This window comes from Ictalurus punctatus, chromosome 6, assembly GCF_001660625.3.
Source record: "Ictalurus punctatus breed USDA103 chromosome 6, Coco_2.0, whole genome shotgun sequence".
In the NCBI taxonomy this organism is placed as follows: domain Eukaryota; kingdom Metazoa; phylum Chordata; class Actinopteri; order Siluriformes; family Ictaluridae; genus Ictalurus; species Ictalurus punctatus.
Window position 1 is genome coordinate 15,271,677 of NC_030421.2, and position 25,569 is coordinate 15,297,245.

The window sequence follows — 25,569 nt, forward strand, 5'->3', positions numbered from 1 at the left end:
TTTACAGATATATACTCAGCAAAAACTGCTTATTTCCAGCAAATTTCTTAACGTGTAAATATTTGTATTAACATAAAAACATTAAATAACTGAAACATAAACTGAACAAGTTTCACAGACATTTGACGAACAGAAATGGAATAATGAGTCCCTGAACAAAACGGGGGTCAATATAAAAAAGTAAGAGTCAGTATGTGACGTGTCCACCAGCTGCTTTTAGTACTACAATGCATCTCATCCTCATGGACTGCACTAGATTTGTCAGTTCTTGCTGTGAGATGTTACCCCACTCTTCTACTAAGGCATTTCTTGATTCTTGATTATGTTGATCATGACATGATCAAGTTCTTGATTAAATCTGGGGGGGGCATGGTTACATGTAATTTTCCACTGCAAGGACGATCAGCTGTCCTTCCTGTGTCCATGTAGCACTGTCTTATGCGTCTTACATTAGGGACATTGCAGTTTATTGCTCTGGCCACATCTGTATGGAGTTAAATTTGTGCCACAAATAAATATACCATTTCACAAACAAACACAATCTACTTTGCAAAGGAAACCTCGACTTTCAAACAAACAAAGTGATTTTCTCACAGATGTGTCAGCTTAATTTTCTCCCGCATGTCTCTGCGCAGATTTTCTCACAAATGCAGCTAAGCAACTTCCTCTTCCAACCCAACAGATCGCGCTATCGGTCAATTTACACTAACCTCCCAGGAGAAGCATTACAACACGCATTACATTACACCACAATAGCGTGCAATAAATAGTGTATTTTTTAATTAAATCCTGAAATTAGGTCTGTGATTAACACAAGCTCAATATATTTTCATGTTTTCTTCTATGACAATAACAACTTTGTGCCAATAATCCCAATTTTTGTTCACTGAAGAAGCATGAGAGAGAGATAGTTTGTATATATTGTAACCGTAGTTTTGACAGGTATAGGTCAAAGGTCAAAAAGATACACATTCTAACTCTCTATATCTAGATCAAAGGTCATGATCATAAAAATATGAATAGTTATGTTAAATCTGGATCACATCCATTCGTTACCATACATGGTGCGGCCATGTGTTTTTCCGCCCCACACACGTTGCACACATGGTACATCTAACACTCTGTGGTAGGTCATAATAATATATATAGTTATGTTAAATCTGGTTCACATCCAAATCGTGACCATACATGGTACGGCCATATGTTTTCCCACCCCACACAAGTTGCACACTCATGTTTTTTCTTTTCACATAGAATATGAAACTCTCTGTGGTAGGTCATAAAAATATGTATAGTCATGTTAAATCGGGTTCCCATGCATTCCAGACACATATGTTCTCATAACTGGTACGGCCATGTGTTTTTCCGCCCCACACACGTTGCACACATGGTACTTCTTTTCACATAGAATATGAAACTCTCTGTGGTAGGTCATAATAATATATATAGTTATGTCAAATCTGGTTCACATCCATTCGTTACCATACATGGTACGGCCATGTGTTTTTCCGCCCCACACACGTTGCACACATGGTACATCTAACACTCTGTGGTAGGTCATAATAATATATATAGTTATGTTAAATCTGGTTCACATCCATTCGTGACAGAAACGTTACCATACCTGGTACGGCCATGTGTATCCCACATCCAAACAAAAATATCACACACACACACACCCACCCCCGCACACCCACACACACACACACCCCCCCCCCCACACACACACACACACACACACACAAACACACACGTGCACGTACAGACAAACGCATGCATACGAACCTGCTTATAAAAGTCGAGCATCGCTCTAGGTTTTATAATACTCTGTACTTAGAACAACGTGTGCGATCTTACAACATGGCTGATGTTTGTCCTAACGCGCCGAAAAAAGCTCACCCTTTTTTGGGAAGAATAGAAAAAATGTTAGAACATGAAAAGATTCAATATTGGGTAATGTCAAACGGATGTACAGCCGGGTTTTTTTTCGATGCAGAAAAAGGAACCGTTTTGCTTTTCAAGTTCTCGGTCCCGGGACACATCCACTGGAGCCGTGCTACAGAGAACGTAACTTTTAACAAAGGTGACTGGAAAAAGTTCAGAAAATGGTGCAAGGATTTTGACTACATTGTTAGAATGGATTTCTTTTCCCCGGATGCGTACAGACGTAAATGGAACAGTACGTCTCTTCAATGCAAATACTGTATCAGAGCAACAAATTTCTCCAAGAACCAAGTTTCACTGCACTGTGCTGCTGTATTAACCGGTGACAACGCCCCTGATAACAAAGAGAATTGTGAAGTGAGGTATGACCGAACCAGCTGGCACGATCTGCAACGCTACTTCCGGCAAATCGATGAATTATTCCAAAAAACAGGAAGAGACAAAGAAATGATGCAAATAAAAATAAGGCTAGAAGAAGTCTTATTCTGAGATCGTCAATATACTATTCTTGATCAGAAACTCCACCTCCCCCAAGACTCCTCCCACACGCTATATAAATGAGTCTGATTACATATCGAGTCAAAGTATTCTGAACGTCAACCAGCAATATGTCTTGTGAAATCAACCCCGTTTTCTACACCTCTGATGCAACCCTGTATGCTGCTGCTGCTGCTGCTGATGATGATGATGATGATGATGTGACCAGTTCGGGTTTTGAAGACGGTGAAAACCTAGGAAAAAGAAATCTGACCTATCTGACAACGAACGATGAGGCCGACGGGTGTATAACCAACACTGTGCTAACCATCATACGTGCTGTTACGGGGGAACTGCTGGACAGAGTTATCCAACAAGATCTGAAGGACAACTGTCACGGCTGCGCGATCGATCACCCGAGTCAACTCCAACACGCGTGTTTGTTCGATCCTGAAGAGTACTATCTACACCTAAACACCTACCGATTGCTGAAAAAACTGTTTAAACCATGGTTCAAATACACATTGGCAAGAGGTCTGAAACTGTGTGGAATCAAACACACTCCTTCCCTGGAAAAAATTTAAGGCATCGCTGAAGCCACCGTGTGTGAATGGCGAGACAAGCCTCACATCAAAACCGTGCTGAACGAGGTCAAGGAGAAAACCAAAGACGTTTTCAACGAGCAAGTGTGCGAAGACGTCGTAGATTACTGGAACTTTCACTCATCTCTGGAACCTGCTGAACCATCGCATACATGGGAAACCTCAAAACAAGCCACGTCTATTCTGACTGCGAGAAAAGGCTGAAGCCGATTAAAACAAAAATGCTGAAGACATTCGTAAATAGCGTGTGTCCTTAACACATTGGTGTGTAACAAGTTTTATATGTATTGCTGAATCAATTGAATGTAAACTAAACATGTATCTAAACCTGCGTGTGTTTAGAATGGAAAATGTTACTTTGATTGAATATGTAATACCTTACTCACGTGTTCTGAGATAAATGCTTAATCTACACTGGTGTTTGATCATTCTTGCCTTGACACTCGAAATGACTGAACGATTGATGAAGAATATATATTATACACCGTCAGAACCTGGTTCGTACGGTGGTGTTGAGCGTTTGCAAAGAGCTATTGTTGAGAAAATAGGTAAAAGAGCTAATGATACTGAAATAAAAAACTGGTTAGCAGAGCAGGATGCATACAGTCTACATAAACCAGTATCTACAAAGTTTAAAAGAAACAAGGTTTTTGTGAAGAACATCGATGAACAATGGCAAGCTGATTTAGTCGATATGAGCAACTTGTCAGAGAGTAACGACAATGCGAAATTTATGATCACGTGTATAGATATTTTATCCAAATATGCCTGGGTACGTGTGTTATGAAACAAGACCAGAATCGAAGTAACTAAAGCTTTTGATTCCATTCTAAATGAAGGTAGGGTCCCCAGAAAACTACAAACTGATCAAGGGAAGGAGTTTTTTAACAAAAATTTTCAAACATTAATGAAAAAACATGACATTATTCACTTTGCTACGGGTACGGGGCAAAAAGCATCGGTGTGTGAAAGGTTCAACAGAACGCTAAAGACCAGGATGTGGAGATATTTTACCGCTTTTAACACGAGAAAATACATCGACATAGTTCAGGATTTGATTCAAGCGTACAATCACAATTACCATTCCAGCATCAAAATGAAACCTGCCGAGGTCAACGAATCCAATTCCTTCAGAGTATTTAAAACCCTCTACGGGCTGTTCACACCTAAATTAAAGAAACTAAATTTCAAGTTTAAAGTTGGTGATATCGTTAGAATTTCTCGTTTAAAAAGACAGTTTGAGAAAGGATACGAGCAAAACTTTACGGATGAATATTTTACAATCTCCGAACAGATATCGAGAGATCCCCCAGTGTATAAATTACAAGACTATGATGGTGAAAAAATTGAGGGAACATTTTATGAACCCGAGCTACAAAAGATCATTATCGGTAAGGACAAGACGTTTAAAACTGAGAAAATCTTGTCTGAAAAGACCCGAAACCAGAAAAAAATCTGCCTGGTGAAATGGGTGGGTTGGCCCGATAAATTTAATTCGTGGGTTCCGGTCGAAGACGTAGTTAACATAACAAAAGGATCGCCGTGAACAAAACTGAAAACTATACTCATTAAACCATGGAAGAGTGTGGATTCTTTGTGACCCTTCCAAGCAACGCGTCTTTGGATATTTACCCTAATAATAAGATCGCGCATTACACTACTAAATTCGCCAAACCAATCGATTTGAACGGAATATGGGAAGTATCGCTCGCAGACGTTCAATATATCCAGAGTTGGTACTCATTAATGGAGGAAGACAGTATGTGTCATATTATTCAGAGGGATGGAAAGAGAACACAAAACAGTAACTTTAATATCACTCCAGGATATTATAAAAATATTGATGAAGTGGTTAGTGAAATCAACAACAACATAAAGAAAATGGAGCTCGGAATAGAGCTATTCTATAACCCAATGAAAAATAAAATACGCATCGTATCCCAAAAACATTTTGCGTTCAAAGCTAATGGAAAATTAGCATATATGCTCGGTATGAACCCCGGTGTTCTGATAACGGCCCGAGAACCAGAAGCGCCTAACCCCTCTGATATTCACGCAGGCTTTTATACGATGTATGTATATACAGATGTTATCGAGTATCAACGAGTTGGTGACAGTTTTGCTCCGTTACTGAGATGCGTACATATAACGGGTGAAAACAACAAAGTCGTCACAATTACTTATGATAAGTTGCATTACGTACCTCTCACCAAGAACCACATTACCGATATAGTAATCGAAGTCAAAACGGATCAGAACAAGCCTATACCTTTTAGTTACGGGAAATTTATTGCTAAACTACACTTTAGACCCGCTAAACATTCGTTCCGTATGTAAAATGATGGATAGGGGCTACGTTCATCCGCAGACCTACGTGGATTATTATGTTCACCAGGCTGGAAATGGTCTTCCTGGGTTTCAAGGCGCCCCCACCATGTATGGGTCGGGGCTAGGAGGACTGTTCAAGGGTCTTTTTAGAATGGCGGTTCCGTTCCTCAAAAGGGGTTTTGCTATTGCAAAGCCTCATTTAAAAACAGCTGCTAAAGGGTTCGTAAGTGACGTATTCAACAACATTATGAGCAAGAAACAAGCTCAGAATCAAGACGGATCGGGGCTTGCGTTGATTGCGTGTAAAAAATCTAAAAGGCTCCCAGGGCGTCGACATGTGGTTCCTAATAAAAGACGTAAGGTTACTAAAATCAAGAACAGTGTGAAAAAGACCGAGCAGAGAGGCAACAGGCACCCTTACATCTCTCACAAGAGAAATCGGCTGAACATTTTCTAACATCATGGCGTTCTTACACAGTCTATCCTCAGAGTGTACCAAGACAGAATTGGATATTTTCACATTACCTTTTACCCAAACGAGTATCGAAAAGTACACTTATGTCGAAATACCACCACTTTCCGCTCTTACGGACAACGGGCCCCTGGAGTTCTACGTGGCTGGAAACGGGGAGGATTACCTCGATTTGAACAACACTTTTTTACATCTGACCTGTAAAATCGTGAACCCCGACGGTTCCAATATAGCTAACGATGCAAAGGTTGGGGTCGTTAACTACCCCGTAGCCTCACTTTTTTCACAAGTGGATGTCATGCTCGGGGATCGTCTTATTTCTCAATCTAGCAGTACATACCCATACCGTGCTACCTTTGAAAGTCTTATCAACTATGGAAAAGATACACTGGAAACACAATTTTGCACCGGGCTATTCTACAAAGACACAGCGGGGCATATGGACGCCACAGACCCGGACGGACGAAACGAAGGCCTCAAAAAAAGGGCCAGTTTCAGTGCTGAAAGCAACACCTTCGACCTGATTGGACACATTCACTCGGATATATTTTTTCAGGATAAACTTTTACTGAACGGGATCGATTTGAGGATTAAAATGGTTCGCAGCAAAGCTGAATTCTGTTTGATGAAGGAAGGAAATGCAAATTTCAATCTGAAAATACTCAATGCTTCTCTTTTTGTGAAGAAAGTAACCGTCTCACCGTCTGTAAAAATCGGTCACGGACAAGCACTTCTCACCGCCACAGCCAAGTATCCGATCGAAAGAGTCTGTTTGAAGACCTTCAGTCTAGCTGCAGGGAGCCGCATTTGTTCACAAGAGAACCTTTTCCTCGGTCCCTTACCTAAAACCATTATCTTTGGGATGGTAGACAACGATGCATTCAGCGGGTCGTACAATAAAAACCCTTTTAATTTTAAACATTACGATGCAGAGTTTATCGCGCTGTACGTAGATGGTACGCAATATCCTGCAAAGTGATGGATTTCATGGCATGATGGCCTGTGACGAGCTACCTACAAGTACTCTGAGAAAGTTTCCAGCTTTATTCATCGTAAACACACATCCGAGACACATGCCGGGTGAGCACTGGCTAGCATTATGCCTTAATGACGAAAACACAGGAGAATTTTTTGACTCGTACGGAAACCCTCCAGACTACGAACTCTTTCCTCGATCGATTCATTATTTTTTGACAAAGAACTGTTGCAAAATAAAATATAACCCTGTACAAGTTCAAAACTTTACGTCGGTTTGTTGCGGGCAACACTGTGTGTTTTTTCTGTGTCACAAAGCTAAAGGTTATTCATTTAACCGTATTATGTCTATGTATAGCAAAGATTTAATTAGAAATGATAACACTGTTGTGTCATTCGTTAAAAAAATGTACCCTAGAGTAAATAAAAAGCATTCAATTACATGTGTACAATGTGTTAACTCTCTAGATATGTTTCATTTACATATGTAGTGGAATGTTAAATGACGATGCTTCACAAGAAAAAATGTTAAACAAAAGTTATTTTATTGAAATAAAGGGTAACATAACATAACATTCTTTGTCCCTCGTCATTTTCAAAAACCAAACCAGTCAGTACGGTTAAAAACGGGGGATTTGAAAACTGGCTCAGAATCGTAGTCTTTGCTTTTAGGTGGGGAAACAAGATGAGAGATATCTTTAGATCTTTTTATGTCAGATATTTTGCGTCGAACACCGCCATTAGGTATTGCTGAAAAGGGTATATTTAGGTTGGCTACTGTCTGTAAGAACTCTTTCCAACCTAAAGGCCTCCGTTCGTCGGATACTCGATGATGGGCCGTGAGATTTTTTAGCAAATCCACCATGTGAGATCCTTTGATAGTGTTTCCTTTAAAAATAAATTCACCGCTATCGTTCCACGCAGCCCCGCCTTTTAAAAGTTTTTCCATAACGTACGAAGCGTTTCTTTTGTTTCTAGCAGAAATGTTAGCGAGGACCTCTTGCACGATCTCGTCTTTGGGGGGTTCGGTCACAGCTGCTTCCGTTTTGCTTTCCCATATTTTAGGTAGAGACAGGGTCAATTGGGCGGTTTCCTGCTCTCCTACTTTAATCAAGTTTAAAAAATTTTGCAGCACAGACGCGTAGAGTTTCGCCTTATCGTATTCGTTCAGATCAGTCCTTGATAAAATACCACGTATTGCATCGTCCAAGTTGTTTTCAACAGTCTTTCTTATGGTTTCCTTCTCCGCGGCGATGTTTCTAAGTTTATCGATCTGATGTTGAGGGACTAAATACATTTTCTCAGCAGTCTCCATGTTAATTGTTGCGGGACGCGATTAAGCTGCTTATAAAAGGAATGGCTACACTGAGCAAAGGCAGAAGAAATCCTTCGGATTGATTAATAACTTTCCTTTTTCTTTCAACGGATGCTCTTTTATCAGCAAATAGTTTGATCCATTTTTTTTGTTTTTTTAAAACCCTGTACTGTTTTGTCGTCAGTGGTATGTTTCCCCTGAGCACGTTTAAAGCTAGTTCACATATGCTCAGGATGAGATCTGTGGGCGCATCGCGTAATATATCCTTTCTCCTTCGGTATGGAGACCTGTGTAATGAATTCAGCAACGGGAGGGTTTTTTTCAATGTCAAAATGTCTTTTTTCAAAAGACATTTGGTGTCGATACTTTAAAGTTTTTTCTTCTTCTTCGGAACATACACAACCGGTTTCTCCCTCGGAAACAACCATGAACGGAGACGAAGTTCTTCTGGCGTTTGTGCTTTCAGGTCAACAAATAAATACCCGTAAGGTCTAGAGACGGCATCGAGAAAGTATTCTAAAAAATACTTGCTGTTACCCGGATACATTTGACGAGCCAGTATGCTGATCTGTAATTTATCTCTAGGGTTTTTAAAAAGAACCATGTAGTTGGTGTTCAAGTTGATTGTTCTACTGGTCTTTCCTTGAAAAAACAAGTTTTGAACGAGGTAGATGACGCTCAGATTTCTGTGGTGTGTGTATTTTGTAAAAGCCTTTTCTACTTCGCCATTTTTACTGGCGGATTCCATCAAGTCATCGATTACCAACAAGTTTTTTTTATTTGGAGGAAATAGTTCGTCATCACACAAAGAATCAGGGATTCCTTGAAGAAAATTTATTTTTATTCTGGTCAATAATTCATCGTACAGAGGCTGCCAACACGTATAACACCAGACAATGTTTTCCGGAACAACCGACATTGCCTCTTTACAGTTTTCCAACAACATTTTGATAAAAAAAGATTTTCCACTATTACTCGGTCCACATACGATACATGAAAAGGGAAGTTGCATCCTAGCGTCAAAAGCAGTCACGTTCATATTTTCCTTTACAAAACACATCAACAGAAACTATATACACATATATACAAGAATAGTCTTAATAGCCGTAAGGGAGAGTTGTAAAATCAGATAATAAAACACGCTTATCGTACACAACCCTGAACCTTTTCAACTGTGATTTGTTTCTCAAATGAAACCCCTTTTTATCTCTCACGATTTGGTTATGCGTGGTTACGAGATGACCTGTATGATCCGGATTTTTCACTCGCTCGTCCACCAGTTCTGTTAGTGATTTCAAATTGACAATTTCAGAATTGATACAATTTAAAGTAATGCCTTTAGCTTTCATGGTTGTTTTTCCTTTCATGGTTTTGTAACCGTAGGTTTTAGGACCTGCGCTTACAAATTCCACGATTTGATCGCCATCATCTAGTTCGCTGGTAAGACCACCCAAGTAATCGCTTAAGGGTGGCATCCAGTCACCTTCCTTACTTTTAAAAATGACGCTATCTGTGTCTGTGTACAAACAACGCTGATCCAATCGATCCATCAAATTGTACAGCTCAAGCCTAGCGTACGCTGTAGTGAAAATGCCGATGAATACATTAGCGTTTAGCGGTTTAATCAATCTCTCGTCTGCGTAACGCCACTGTACCATCACCACCTCCTCATTCAAAAAAGAGAACTGACTCACATTATAAATATCGGAGAACATGAACTGTAAAAACTTGGCAGGATCACGAATTAAGGTCGTGTTTGATCTGTCTGGTCTTTGACACATCTTACCCCACAACGAATTTAGTGCAAGTTTAGCCACGGATCTTTTGGCAGGATTAACAGTGATAAATTTCGGATCCAACGTAATCCCTTCGTTCTCCTTATATTTGCGAATGTACTCACGTTTAGATGATTCATCAACGACCCAGGCCGGATAACCTGAACTTTCCTGTTTGGTCTTGAGGAACATTTTAATATATCTCGTAAAAAGCTTATCAGACCTTTTAGGAAAGTGCCACACTTCAAACACTTTTAGAATTTTGTAACCTTTTTCGACGGCTTTCTCAATTTCGATAGATGCCCATGTTCCGGTAAGAGCTCTCTCCTGAGCCGTATGATCGCAATGTTTTAACTGATGTTCAGCACACGTTCTACATAGAGGAAAGAGGAGTTTGCTTTTTACACGAAATGGTAGAACAGGTGCCCACAGACCCCTAGGTGGTAATACCTTTGCTCTAATGATACCAAAGTAATATTTCAGAGGTTGAAAGTCACGATAAATGATGATAGGGTGATCGATCGGGTATGTCTTTGTCTTATTTACGAATGGGTAAAGCGAGGTAAAGTCGAAATAATCGATTCTCTCACCGGGTTGAGCTACATAATGCAAGTTTAACGCGTTTGTTCGACCGCCGTAAAGAGCATCTCGAGGGTTTAAACGCTCAGGAAAGTCAAAGTCTTTTAGAAAATTTTGCACGAGATTGTCGTTTTTCTTCATTTCATTCCACTCGTGTTCCCACATCAGAGTGACTTGCAAATTGAGAGTGTCTTGCAAATTCTTAATTCTCTCCATCGATTTTTGACGGATATCTCCGAAGGTTGCGTTTGATTTGGTAAGAGGATGCGGGGTCATTGAGGGAAAACACTTTTCACAGCCGTGATAAAAACACCCAAGAAACTCAAAAACCTTACGGTTTTCCCCTTCCTCACAGTAACCATCTACGTAATAGGTACCGAACCTGACTTCACCTTCGTTCAACGCGTGGCGAATGGGTAGGTTTTGCGTTTTTGAAACATATTCGAGCCATTGTATGGAAGGTGTTGAGAAAGATTTCTGAGTGGCGATGTAATTATCAAGAGGCGGAATAGCTAAAGTGTCTTTACGCAGGAAGTTGGTTCTAAAGATTTTCATGCACACAGATGCGATCGTTATGCATTTAAAAGGATCGACCTTTGTACTATCCAGAATTTCTTGTCTGAAAGCTATACAACCCTTTCTCAAAATTTCTACATCGTTCACGCAGTATTCCGCCATCTCTTTCTTGAAATCAAAGACTTTGTCAGAAACCGTTCTGTACCACTTAAAGAATTCTTCTCTATCCTTAGGCATCATGCCATCTACACCGTAAAACTTAGGGTCAGGATACGGCCCTACGTAATCCTGATGTTCTACGGTGTTCCAGAAATGGGGAAAATAGCCTTTCTTGCTTTCCGAAAAACCCATGGCTTTTGGGATGCTACTCAATTTCATGGGTAAGAACGATAGACTATCAATGTAGGACTGACGAAACGCGGTATCGATGAAACACAAAATTTTACCGCCTTGTGCTATGATTTCGGGTGTGATTCCTTCTTTCACTAAATGGTTTAACAAAAGGTATGAATCGAACCCTCTAGCGTTATGGGCTATAAACTTGTATCCGTGGTATGCATTACACCGAAACTTTTTAAAGAAGGCACTGACGCAATCATCCCCTTCAGCCACCCACTCCTCTCCCTTAAAATCAATACAGCATATGAAATTAGCTACATGTGTTCCTGTTTCCTGCCTAGTCTCGAAATCGTAAAACACATAATCCGTATTTTCGCTTTCTTTCCTGGCCCTCTGTATAAAACATCTATGCTCGATATCCTCATCGAGTTTTTGGCCACAGAATATGCATTTCAAATGGGCACATACGTGATTCTCACGATTAGAAGGTTTATCCCTTATCACACGTTTACATTTACCGCAGTAGAATCCCGTTTCACACATAGAATATTTGCCTTTGTGCGATTGAATCTTTGCTTTATGCATCTCGAAACAGTATTGGGAGCTACACAGTCTCTGACACTCTGGACATTTAGTAACATTCTTAGGGTGTTTGTAACAATCGGGGTAGTGACAAACGTTGCAGCTATAAGCGCATTTATGCTTCCATAAAACGTCAAACCCCGAATGGCAGAAATGACAAACATGACTCGTTCCTAAAAGTCCGGTGATACTTTTAACCCCGTAATAGTGGTTGTCATGTAAAAACAAGTAAATGGTTTTTTCGTGGGGAGTCTTGCTAGTTTGAAAGAAAGAGTATCCGGCTTTGCTAGCAGAACAGTGTACGATTACGATTTTGCAATTCAAATGTCTCTCAAATCTCGGTACGTCAGCGAAGCTGACAGCGGTGTTTACCGATAATCCCACATCGTGTTGTAATTTTCTAGCGATTTGTTCGGTTTCAAAATCATTTTTTTCACGATTCAATAGTTGGCTAACACACAAGGCGAAGCACATGTTGTCTCTGTTGTGAAAAATGTATAGATGCTGCATTTTCTTCTGCAGGGTTTCTGTTTTGAATATATGGTCTATTTTCCTTCTAATTCCACCACCCCGAGGTGGTCGAACGATTTGGACAACTAGTTCAAGGGTATTATCGGTAAAAATTTCACGTTTACTCTGAATTGCATTTTCGAGCATGGTCAGAAAAGAACCTAAATCGATGACACCATTGTCTAATTGAACGCGTGATGAAACATTGATCGTATCACCTCTAATTTCAACGGTGACTACATCCTTGGCAGAAATTAAATTGTTAGCGATTTCAATCGCGCTGTTTAAAATCTCTAAAACATAATTATAAAAATCTGCAAAGCTGTCAACGTTCGCGATAGAAGAAAAATTCACTCTTCTCCTAATCTCAGTGTTGTTGAATCTTTCCGGATTAATTATTCTAATATTAGGATCTAATCCATCACCCTCTTGCTCTACTTGGATATCGGGCGAGTTTTCCATTTGAGAATCTTGGGTATCGGGCGAATGTATGTTTTCCATTTGAGAATCTTGGGTATTAGGTGAGTGTATGTTTTCCATTGGGCGGTTGCGTTCATTATCGTTTTCCGAATTTTGTGCAATATTGTCAGGGTTTTCGATTAAGTTAACAAGACCGTCATTTATCCTCATAAGACTTTGATTAAGTTCATGTATCATATCATGAGAACATAACGGTCTAGGTTCCTGAGCGTTTTCTGGAGTCGAGACGATATTCTGAACGGGAGATAATGACATATTTTCATTGATTTGATTCACCACGTCTATTAAACATGGATTTATCTGCATAGATTCTCTTTGTTCAATTAGGTTATTTTGTAGCTCTAACAGACATTGATTTAATTCGAAAAATATGTCACCGGCGTACTTGATACAGTTTGAATGGAATTTCGACTGGGGTTTTCATTTTGAGTATTGCTCTGTTCTGACGATCTTAAATTTTCATTCAACTGATTGACTGCATCGATTAGATCAGGGTTTATTTGTACTGAATGACCGTGTTCATTTAGGTTATTATGTAACTCTAACAGACATTGATTTAATTCAGAAAATATATCATTCGGCGTCACCGTTGTGTTTGATACGACGTGATTTGGACTATGATTAGGTCTCTCACTAACGACTTGGTGTGACGGAATTAAACTTTCGTTCAGCCGGTTGATCGCTTCAGTTAAACATGGGTTCAGGGGTGTGTGCGAATCATTTGAAAAACTCTGGTTTCCGTCATAAAAGAAATCATGTGATAATGGAGAATTTTCGGTTCTCTTTTTTTTAGTCTCCATATCCGAACTGCATTTCAGTCGCTTCTGCGCCATATCTATCATACAATTTTCTAATCAACTTTATGCTCACTGTGAGACATCTATTCACATTTTCAAGCGTGCTGTACAGTAAAGGGATAAAATCTGTACCTCGACCAGAATCAAGTGTATAATCAATCTGTCCAAAGTTTTCCAATAAATCAGTCTTTGCTTCGAAGAATTCACGCCACATTGCGCAAATCTGTTGTAGTTCGATGTCTTGTTGAATGTCGGTTTCCGAGATAATTTCCTCTTGGTCTTCTATTGCATCACTCGTATCTATAAGTCACAGAACATGTGAAAGAGCTTTTATTTATTTATTTTTTTGTGCTGTGTAAATAGAAGGTAAATATACTACAACTCACCTGAAATATCTCCGTCATAATCACTGTTAGTCACGTTTCCCTCAAATTCTGAATATGATACAAACAATGTTATATTCACGTATGAAAGACTTTTACAGCATAAAACATTCATAATTTTATGTTATGACTTACGTGTGGAACTCAGATTCAAAAGGTCATGAGTGGTTGTTTCGGGAATCTCATCATCAGAAATAATCACCAAGCTGTCTATAAAACAGTAAAACATACTTTTAATAACTTAACATTCTCATTTTAGATCACTACATAGATCTAAGAGACAAATTTTAATTACCTATACACTAGAATCAGATGCGCTTAACTCGGTCTTGCACTGTAATATAAATGTAATGAATATTTACAATTTAGATAAAGTATCGTACCAGATTACATAATGACCAGATAAGGATGATGATTTTTGTACTCAGAATGATTAGTTCTAAGTTTATATCAATATCATTGCCTACTGGATAATTACATAAACATTGTATTTCAATTTATATTTAACTATTAATTGATTAAAATACAATTTTTTACCTGCCGAGAAATCCATGGTGTCTGGAAGTAGTGAAGGATAGACTCTGGAAATTCTGTTGAACTTTGCCGATGTTCAAACTTTCGAAGTAGTGAAGAACTGACTCTGGAAATTCGGTCGAACCTTTTCCGATGTTAAAACTTTCGAAGTGCTCGACTTTATAAACAGGTTCGTATGCATTCGAGTGTGTGTGTGTGGGGTGTGTTTGTGCTCGGGAATGCATCAGAACGGGGGTTTTACGTTGTTGACCTTTTGACCTAGGCCTGACTCGGAGTGCTTCATATTCTACGTGAAAGGAAAAGATTGTGTGTCCCGGGACCGAGAACTTGAAAAGCAAAACGGTTCCTTTTTCTGCATCGAAAAAAAACCCGGCTGTACATCCGTTTGACATTACCCAATATTGAATCTTTTCATGTTCTAACATTTTTTCTATTCTTCCCAAAAAAGGGTGAGCTTTTTTCGGCGCGTTAGGACAAACATCAGCCATGTTGTAAGATCGCACACGTTGTTCTAAGTACAGAGTATTATAAAACCTAGAGGGATGCTCGACTTTTATAAGCAGGTTCGTATGCATGCGTTTGTCTGTACGTGCACGTGTGTGTTTGTGTGTGTGTGTGTGTGTGTGTGTGTGTGTGGGTGTGCGGGGGTGGGTGTGTGTGTGTGTGATATTTTTGTTTGGATGTGGGATACACATGGCCGTACCAGGTATGGTAACGTTTCTGTCACGAATGGATGTGAACCAGATTTAACATAACTATATGTATTATTATGACCTACCACAGAGTGTTAGATGTACCATGTGTGCAACGTGTGTGGGGCGGAAAAACACATGGCCGTACCATGTATGGTAACGAATGGATGTGAACCAGATTTAACATAACTATATATATTATTATGACCTACCACAGAGAGTTTCATATTCTATGTGAAAAGAAGTACCATGTGTGCAACGTGTGTGGGGCGGAAAAACACATGGCCGTACCAGTTATGAGAACATATGTGTCTGGAATGCATGGGAACCCGATTTAACATGACTGTACATATTTTTATGACCTACCACAGAGAGTTTCATATTCTATGTGAAAAGAAAAAACATGAGTGTGCAACTTGTGTGGGGTGGGAAAACATATGGCCGTACCATGTATGGTCACGATTTGGATGTGAACCAGATTTAACATAACTATATATATTATTATGACCTACCACAGAGTGTTAGATGTACCATGTGTGCAACGTGTGTGGGGCGGAAAAACACATGGCCGCACCATGTATGGTAACGAATGGATGTGATCCAGATTTAACATAACTATTCATATTTTTATGATCATGACCTTTGATCTAGATATAGAGAGTTAGAATGTGTATCTTTTTGACCTTTGACCTATACCTGTCAAAACTACGGTTACAATATATACAAACTCTCTCTAGCATGAAAAGCATGAAAAACAAGATCTGTAAAGCTTATTTGGATTTTACAAAATTATCTTTAAAATACAGTCTCCTGAAAAAGGTATTTAGTACCTTAGTACAGAGAGTATCATCATGCTTTTTTTTTTTTAATCATTTTATTTTGTCATTGCCTTCTTTGAATCAAGACTGGAGACTGAGATGGGTAATTGATTTTTTTTTTTCATCTGATACTTTTCAAAGTATTGTTTTGATATCAGTTGTTGTATTGATGCAGGATACCCTTTTGGACGTGGTTTGCCATCCCCACAGCCTTCCCCAAAGAGTGGAGGCTGTTATAGCAGCAAAGGGGGACCAGCTCCATATTAATGCCCATGGTTTTGGAATTGGATGTAAACCATAAACCATATGAGTAAATCCAACAACAGGTTTTAAAGATCGTATTTCACTTACTATCGCCTTTTTATGGTTGTCCATCCTATGATTCTGTTGCTTTGGGTTCCTCACCTGTAGCACTCACGCACTCACAGTCCTAAATACAAGAGTTACAACAAACTTCAATTATGGAAACTCAAAAACGCAGGAAAAAAATTGACATGCACGTACAAGTTTATTTTCTTGTTCCTCTTCTGGCTCAGAGGTCACCTGATCTTCATGGATGAAATACCCAACATGTTCTTCAGAGGGATCCAATGAAACAGAGCCTTTAATCCATCCTGAGAAAGAAATATAAAGAGAGTGCTTAGAAAGAAAAGAAGGTGAGGAAACTGAAGTGAAAAAGGAGGACACATTGTAGACCATGATGGTAGGTGAAAAAAAGAAAAGCAATCACTACCAAACCATCACTGTAGCAGTCAGAGATGAGATCATGTGTCAAATAGCCCATGTAGCAGACAGAGCATGCAAAAGTGCTGAGTCAGTGACAATATCAACGTGGAGAAAAGCTCTGAGTGGCACACACTATATACAAACCTAAAACCCCATGCTTTCCCAATACCAGCCCTAAGAGCTTGTGAATGTATACAAGTACCTTTCCTACGATTCTGAAACAGGCTCGATGTACTTAACCACTTGACTCCACTTAAATGGGGGTGTGACCCTGTTTCTGAGAGGAGAATACCCAATCAGAATTGCATCATAGCTTGGCATAGCACACATGCTGTTGTTTATTCCCTCTTCAATAATTATGGTACTTGTCACCTTTCAGGATCCGATTTCAAAAACATAATATACATCAGTACGGTTCATGATGAAGAACAGGGCACTGATGACAAAACCACATATATTAGTTCTACCTATTTAGTTTGCTAAGATAAAAAAGAACCAAGTGTGTGCTTGTTTGGATATGGCACCTAAGGGTGTTGGGTCACTTTTGACATCCTGTCGCTTGGGTTTGGTGTCGGAGCCAGAGAATGAACCTGCAGTCCACAGAAGAAAAAAAAACAGATAACAAATGAAGGAAGGATATGGATCAAACACTCACTTGTTCTTTCATTATCTTTGTACTCACTCATTGCTCTCTCTGGTTTCTTGTGACCTGGACTGCTAGGTTCATTGCCTCCTTCCTCTTCTGTCCTCCGTTTCTCAACTCCTCCGTTAATATTACTCAGTCCATCTCTCATTGGTCTACATATTAATGATTAACACAGCATTATAAGATCAATTATGCTTGCAGTGCCAAATTAATATTTTTTTAACAACTGGACATAGGTGCATTCACACTAGTGTGTAATGTGAACATGTCCACTAGGGGTAAAAATCAAAACCTTAATAAAAGTCTTGCGTTTCACTGCAGAATGAATGGAGAGCAGAACAAAATTAATATTACTTTCTTTAGAGTATGAAATAACCAATATTGCACAGCCAGACAGAGAACAGTATCAATTGAGTTTTCATATTTTTTGTACATATACAAAACATGTGTGCCAGCGGTGGCTTGGCCGTTAACGCTCTGGGTTACTGATTGGAAGGTCGGGGGTTCAAGCCCCAGCGCTGCCAAGCTACCACTGTTGGGCCTTTGAGCAAGGCCCTTAACCCTCCCTGCTCCAGGGGGTGCTGACCCAGCGCTCTGACCACAGCTTCCTAACATGCTGGGGTATGTGAAGAAATTAATTTCACTGTACATATGTATATGTGACCAATAAAGACTCATTATATAAGAAATCGTAGGGTCAAAGACAAGAGGGGAAATTGCACACTTGTTTTTTTTTTTTAACAGAGAAACAAGAAAGTTAACTTTATAATCAGATCCCAGCTGTTAAAGTGTCCACAATGTTCTTGTGCCATCAGCTCATCAAAGCAGAGAAGAGTGAAACAATTAACTGAATTAATTAGGCTTATGTCTGTTTCACAATGGCTTGTAACCAGCCAAAAATTGTGACATTACATTGTGAACAAAACAAAAACTAAGCTAGTATGATTTATACATCTTTTGGCAGACTGGCAGCTTTTTTTAAAATTAAGGTAGATAATAAAATAAAGTCGAACCATTTGTTAGTTTACTTAAGGCTCTTTCTTTATTAGACTTTCTAATATGTAAATATTTAAAGTGAGACTTTTTTAATGAAGAAATTGTAATGCAGGGGTGTTCAAAAATATTTAACTTGCAATGACATATGAAATGTGTAAATGTGTGTAAATAGTTGTGTAATCTGTGTGTGTATTCACCTTTCAAGTGAATTGTCCTCTGCATTTAATTGAGCAGTAGTCTTCTGCTGGCTAGCTTCTGTAAGACAAATAAATTAACTCTTTTCACTTTTAAGTGTTCATATACTGACTCGGTGCACTGATAGCACACAATTTCAATTAGACAGGTATTAAAGAGTGCAGCCCTCTCTGACAATAAAGCTTCCACACAAGCCATATGAGATCATAGTCCTAATAATTTTAATACCCCTGCAGGCCTCCAGCTGTCCTGTTAGAAGTTTCCGGATTTCTCTCACCCAGATAGTCTTAATCTCTTCCGATGCCGCCTATATAACAAATGGGAAAAATATAGTCTGTTCTTAATATGATCACATGCAAAAAAGCAGAGTGAATAAAATGTACAATATAAACACAAACACACCTGCACCGTGTATACTTCATCTCTGGAGTTCAACCAGATCTCAAACTTTTTATTGTCTCCTTTGGCATGTTCAGTGATTCCAATGGCACTCATCTAAAAAAACAAAAAAATGTATAATTCATAAGGTGCCACAGTTCCCAAGTCCACTCACTGATTAATTATTTGAATATCAGAGATATTTTTAAATAGTTTAAAACAAAATATAATTTCTGTACACAAGAATAGTGAATGATCAAGCCACTCACTATTATCAAAGACTGTAGTATCAAGCTTGAGAGAAATAGTGCTTTACAGACTGACTTCATGTGTTAGAGATAAAACCACAAATAACCACAGGACAAAGTTTTACAGACTTCCTTCCTATCACAGATAGGTACAAGCCATAGACACAAACTTACACTCAGCTCTTGTTTGAAGCTGTAGGATGGTGCTTTTTCATATCCTTCGCCATTTTCTTCACGTTTCTTACAGAAGAGCAGAGCTTTCTCATGTAAGAACAGATGTCTCTGCATGGGTTTGAAACGTGCCAGCTCCATCATCTTCACATGGCCACGCTTATGTTCTGCCCACACACTGAATGAACCCTGCATCAGCAGCCGGCCCAGGTCACCAAGGTTACCCTGCCAAGTGTCAAAGATAAATGGCAATATCAGTCTGAACCTGAACCAGTTTTGAAATTGACTGAGAAGAGGATTGGATGGAGTGGAGTTATGCCAAATGTGTGAGTCTGAGTGCTTGTGAATCTTTGTCCCATGTCTCACTTCATATCCGTTGATTGCAATAAGGTGCATTGAATCATTGACTGCCTTCAGGATCCCCAGTAAAGATGAGAGAGCTGCCTGTAGCTCCACAACACCCTCACAGCCTTTACTGTACTTAATCAGCTCCTGTGAACAAACACAAAAACACACTAAGAGGGGTGTTTGTGACATTGCACATTCCCAACTCATTATCCACAGTATACATTATCGTTCAAATCCAGTAGATGGAGCCAAAATATAAATGCAGCCTACACTGTTATTTTCAAATATTTTCAATTTGGCTTTTGAGTATAAGTGAAGAAATGAAGAAATGTTTCCACTGCGTCCAAATACTTCTTTTGTTTTTTAACCTGCTCAAATACTAATTTTCCGTTTGCAAACTTGTAGGAAACCTTCATCTCTGTTTTAAAGGCTGCACCAAAAGTTTTAGATGAAGCAAAGAATTGAGTCAACATGACACTTCAGGAGCAGCCCAAAAGAAAATGCAATCAATTTAATTTCAATATTGAAACAACAAAAGAAAATTGCATAATTTTGAGAGGAGTTAATAATTATGCTAAAGCTAGAGTGTAATAAGGCTGGTTATTAAATTACATTTAAATCTCATTGTAGTTAAATTAAATATTAAATTGCAAATACATATTCCTCACAAGTTCCCTGTGTTTCTAGACTTTCTTTATTTTTCACCTGGCTAAACACAGATAAACCTGAAACAATTTGGGATTTCACATCTTTTATACTTGAAAGGTTTTTTGATTAATGCACATGGCTGTTGCTCTCTTCTCCTTGTGCACTTGTATACACACAAACACACACTTAAAGAAACAAATCCACACTAACATACCTTCAGTAGGAGTTGGTATTTAGTAATTCTCTGAACAGGCTTCAGTAGGTAAGAGTCCAACCCTAGTTTGTGTTCCAGTTTCTTCTGACATTCCTGTTGCACATATCAGATTTGGTTATGCATGCAGTATTTGTGTGTCTACAGTACATCCTTCTGTGCTCATGTGGGCATTTCTGCATATTTACCTGAAAGAATGCACAATCTGAGCACTGTCTCCACAGGCTCTCAGATCGAGGTTTATTATGGCAGTATTTCTCATAAATCTGCAGGTCTCCCATCTAAAAAAAAATAGCAGGCCCACGTTATTAAGTTACTAAACCACTGACTGCCTTCATGTCTTGATTTAAATTTTATTTGTGCTTGTTACTTTTCAGGACAAACTCACCCTCTCAAGAAAACAGCGGCCCACAAGTTCAGGGTGATCTGTGTAAGTTTCCAACTCTCTCAGAAATATCCTGAGAGACAGAACCATGGTGGTGTTTTAAAATGTTGCCACACTCTCAAACAAACCTCATATAGTTATAAACTAAATGAAACCTCTGCTCCATTAGGTGGTGCTCACGTTTTGTGGAAGAAGTAGATCTCCTGCATGTTACCGAACAGCACATTCTTTTTGTTCTGCAGGGCAGCAGGAATGATGGATGCCATGGCAGGGTTGTCCATCTCAGCAGCATAGCCCTGTATGGTACGAAACAGCACACATTTACCATGTCCTCCATGTGAGTTGAACTGGGAAAGCAGGAACACACTAAAGGGGTAAGACGAAGTAATTGTCTGTAGATACATTTACAGAATATCTGAAAAGAAAGAAAAGAAAAGAAAAAACCCACAGAGACTCAGAGATGTGATCTGAAGGCAGAGCTGCAATTAGCATGGATCTGCCACTCATAATCCCTTCCCCCCAGAATAAGCCACTACTTCTTTGTTTCTTGTACATAATAAATTATTTGTCTGTGAAACATTATGCATTTTTAATATATATATTTATAATGTAAAATTACTCTTAGCATACTTTCTAACTCTCTGTGCTGCTGTAATATGTGAATTTCCCTCTTGGATGAATACATTCATCCATCCCTCCCTCCCTCTCTCCCTCAATTCATTCATTCATTCATTTGTTGTTTATGAATTGCTGGTAAGATGAATTACCTGTAGAACACACAGAAGTTCTTCTACATATGCTCTTTCTGTTTCCAGCAGCTCATTCATTACATGCCTGCAACCATAAGCAAATTCATACTAAACTGCAAACCATCTTGGAAAATATCAAATCTTTGTAAAATATGGAGAACTCTCCCTTCTTTTTAATCCCTGACAGACCTGCGGAGTACAGCCAGGTTTTCCTCCTCGTCCGACACTGAGACAGTACGGCTGCCTCCAGTATTTTGCTCAGAAGATACCTACACACAGAGGTGCATTATTTCTCAAAGAAGCTCACAATTAGTTAAGTGTTCCATGCAGTGGACAGATAACAGTTTTGCAGGTCTGAAGGTCTTTTTAAAATACTTCTTCCAACCATAGAAAGTGAATGATTTATTTTAGGTTTATGTAGTTTATAGATATACTATATTTTGTTTTGCCACATACTGTATTTTTCATGCAAAAATGATGAAGTGAAGAAATATACATTTCAAGCATAGGAGCTGATTAAAAGCTAAGTGTCCACTATTTGGTCAGAAAGAAATGCAAGATACTTGTATGGCTGAACAATGAAATGGGATCATAAAAATATCTTACTTCATTAAAGTCACTCTGGGGGTCTATACTAGCATGGCTCTTCCCACAGTCTCTAAGATCTGAAAGAGAATACAGACCTTTTAGTTTGTGCATTTCAGCAGTGGTCTAGTAGCAGAAATAAGTGAAGGAGATAGGACATTAGACATTCAGCATAGCCTGGATGATTGAAAAGTCTGATAGACATTTCAGACATTTCAAATAAAGACACTGACAGAGACAGACAGAGAGCGACCAAGAGAGAGACCGAGAGAGAGAGAGAGAGAGAGAGAGAGAGAGACAGAGAGAGAAATAGGTCACTTCACTTGAATGAAAGAACACAAATTAAAGAGAAGATACCAGACAATGACCTGGTGAGGAAGGAGGTGATTTAATGGCTTCAGGCGTAGGGGCTACAGGCTGGACTGGGCGTGTCTGTTTGGCTGCTAGCTTCTTGAGACTGACCCTCCGTTTCTGAAACATCTCCTGTAGCAAAACCCTCTTTTCAAACACTCGCTCTACTTGTTCCTGTAACACACACACATACAAATATGAGAAGACACATTTCTGACACACTTTTGAAAAGTATATCAGCCATAAGTGGTGGGGCAGTGGTGGCTTGACGGTTAACGCTCTGGGTTACTGATCGGAAGGTTGGGGGCTCAAGCCCCAGCATTGCCAAGCTGCCACTTTTGGGCCCTTGAGCAAGGCCCTTAACCCACTCTGCTCCAGGAGTGCTGTATCATGGCTGACCCTGCACTCTGACCCCAGCTTCCTAACATGCTGGGTGAAGAAAACAATTTTGCTGTGCACATGTATATGTGATAATGAACAATGTCCTTTTACCTGAATCAAAATTTGCTAGATTCTATAAAAACATGTCTTCAACCCTTTAAACCAGTGTAATAGCAGGAGACATTTGAATACTGAAATATACATAATGTGTCATCATAATATATTCAGTTTTGCTCAAATTTACCAATGGTGGCTTCAGTTCACACTGTTACTTTATTTAAAAAAAAAAAAAAAAAAAATTGCAAACCACAGTATGGACACTTTTATGATCTTCTCACTCAAAATAATTCCTTCAAAAGATTTTAATCAAACATATGTTATGAGTAAACAATGTTGTGAGTGCTCCTCACCTTCAGCTCTTTGCTTAACACACTTTCATACTCTCTGCAGAACACACATACATCCCACTGCTGTAGCTCATTGCCTGTCTCCATGTAGCCCTCCAGCTCCTGCAGTGCAGACTCCGCCCCCTCCTGTGACTGACACTTGTCAAGCTGCTGAGATGCCAGTATATAAATACCATCATCAGACCATTTACATAACTAAGAGAGAGAGAGAGAGAGAGAGAGAGAGAGAGAGAGAGAGAGAGAGAGTTAAACAGTGACACAGACAAATGTATAAGAATATCCAGGGAAAAAAAATATTTTTAAAAATGTGTATCTTTGAGATTGATTTTATAGCATATTCTAAAAGACAGCTTTGCACTTTCATGAACTTCATTCACTCCTTATTATGGAATTTGTCCTATAAAACATCACCGTATCAACAGATGTTAATGTGCAGTAGTCGGGGAACAATGTAATATGTATGTATATAAAAAATTCATGCATATTAACAATAAAAAAGTCATCAGACACCAAAAATTCATGATCCATGTACTGTATATATCTGCCTGTCAATGAGTACTGTATATATGTATAAAGATATTAAGGTAGATGGTAGGTCTATATTTGTGTGTGGTGTTTGTGTGTGTTCTCACACTCTGCAATTTCTGATGGAGCTCGATGGCCTGTAGCAGCAGACATCTCTTGGTTTTGAACTTCTGTAAGAGATTCTCTTTGGCATTTTGCAGGTCAGCACACTTCATCTTGACATTATCATTACTATTTTCACAGCTGTCAGTGAAATGTTGGCCTTCAATAATCAGTGCTTCCATCCTGTCCAGAAGTTCCTGTAGGGAAGAAGGAGGGAGGTAAATGACAGAGATTTAAAAAAAAAAAAAAGAATGATGAGAACCAAGACTCTATAATATAATCATATCATCAATATAATATCACAGGCTATAGATGTGTAATCATTTGATGTAGAACAGGTGTGTGTTATAACTGCATGGATATGGGGTGAAAAGACTTACAAAGGATTTGTCTTCCTGGTCAGTCAGTTCTATGAGGAGATGTTCTGTGTAGGTTTGGCTTATTCCTACATGTGAGAAAGCAGCCAGTCTATCAGTCACTAGCTTCAGCTCTGCTGTCACCTATAAAATGAAGATCATAACAAGATTATTTTGACACAGCCAACCAGCTCCAATTATTACATGGGTAGTGATGATGCTTGATTTTTTAACTTAATGTTAAAGTATGTGACCTCCTGAAAGTTGTGCTCAAATTGACAGAGTTGCAAGCACTGTTCCATCTTATTCTGATGCTGTAGCCAGAAATCATCAAATGCTGTCGAACACTCATTTAACTGAGACAATAGCCTGAGAAAACAACGGGAAGAAAGGGTTATGAATTATGAATTATGAAATTGTAAATGAAATTGTTATCCATACAACTGATGTAGTTTCAGGTTCTGGGCTCTAGATTCACCTATGCACAGTGGCCAAGTTCTCCAGCTGGTCTGGGTTCAGACTGCCGTCTGGGTCCCTGCGCACTGGTTCACGGATGTTCCCCAAGATCTTACGCCCTTGTCCCAGAGCTCCCGCCAGCTCCTCCTTTAGCAAGCAATTCAATTAAATTCAGGTCTCACTACCCCTTCGGCAGAATAGGCAAACCTGAATATACATTTTAGCTGATTGTACCTTCATGCTATCTTTCTTGCTGCTGTGTGTTTTCAGCAGATTGCTGGTTGCTAGAGTAGTGTCTGGTAGCTCAGTCTCTGCCAGCTCCCTACCAAACACCTGCAGTCTTTGTGTCATCCTCTTTACTAAGACAGCAAAGCCTTCTATGTCCTATACACACATGGAAACAGAGCATGGGTTGAAGTTACATGAGGATAAAACCTCAAGTCACAATGGCATCTTTTGGTGCTGTGTGGAATTACTTAGATTGTGTGTACATTAAACTTGGATGTACCTTCTGAAGCAGTACTGTAGGAATGATTTTCATATTATTTCTTTGATATTGTTTTGTTTGCATGGTTTCTCTATGTTAC

At 39.1% G+C, this 25,569-nt stretch overlaps 1 protein-coding gene across 6 annotated transcripts in view; it reads right to left on the minus strand.

The window, feature by feature from the left end:
* mcf2lb (mcf.2 cell line derived transforming sequence-like b) overlaps positions 1–25,569 on the minus strand; it is a 43,637-nt gene that overhangs the window by 1,199 nt on the left and 16,869 nt on the right. For 3 of the 6 annotated variants that reach the window (XM_053680890.1, XM_053680889.1, XM_053680888.1), the window contains 27 exons: positions 25,217–25,366; positions 25,005–25,129; positions 24,781–24,895; positions 24,551–24,670; positions 24,176–24,367; positions 23,547–23,738; positions 22,773–22,929; positions 22,426–22,484; positions 22,009–22,088; positions 21,838–21,904; positions 21,251–21,366; positions 21,074–21,143; positions 20,874–20,966; positions 20,689–20,781; positions 19,845–19,970; positions 19,482–19,703; positions 19,084–19,176; positions 18,910–18,988; positions 18,684–18,741; positions 17,527–17,642; positions 17,369–17,434; positions 17,047–17,121; positions 16,623–16,732; positions 14,370–16,548; positions 14,210–14,284; positions 14,078–14,125; positions 8,711–13,991 (listed from right to left, as the gene is read on the minus strand). In XM_053680890.1, coding sequence (XP_053536865.1) covers positions 16,495–16,548; positions 16,623–16,732; positions 17,047–17,121; positions 17,369–17,434; positions 17,527–17,642; positions 18,684–18,741; positions 18,910–18,988; positions 19,084–19,176; positions 19,482–19,703; positions 19,845–19,970; positions 20,689–20,781; positions 20,874–20,966; positions 21,074–21,143; positions 21,251–21,366; positions 21,838–21,904; positions 22,009–22,088; positions 22,426–22,484; positions 22,773–22,929; positions 23,547–23,738; positions 24,176–24,367; positions 24,551–24,670; positions 24,781–24,895; positions 25,005–25,129; positions 25,217–25,366 — 2,628 coding nt within the window. In that variant the 3' untranslated portion in view covers positions 8,711–13,991; positions 14,078–14,125; positions 14,210–14,284; positions 14,370–16,494. Of the gene's footprint in view, positions 1–8,710; positions 13,992–14,077; positions 14,126–14,209; positions 14,285–14,369; positions 16,549–16,622; positions 16,733–17,046; positions 17,122–17,368; positions 17,435–17,526; positions 17,643–18,683; positions 18,742–18,909; positions 18,989–19,083; positions 19,177–19,481; positions 19,704–19,844; positions 19,971–20,688; positions 20,782–20,873; positions 20,967–21,073; positions 21,144–21,250; positions 21,367–21,837; positions 21,905–22,008; positions 22,089–22,425; positions 22,485–22,772; positions 22,930–23,546; positions 23,739–24,175; positions 24,368–24,550; positions 24,671–24,780; positions 24,896–25,004; positions 25,130–25,216; positions 25,367–25,569 lie in introns of those variants that run through there. The other 3 variants (XM_053680891.1, XM_017469289.3, XM_053680887.1) reach the window with 3 other exon arrangements.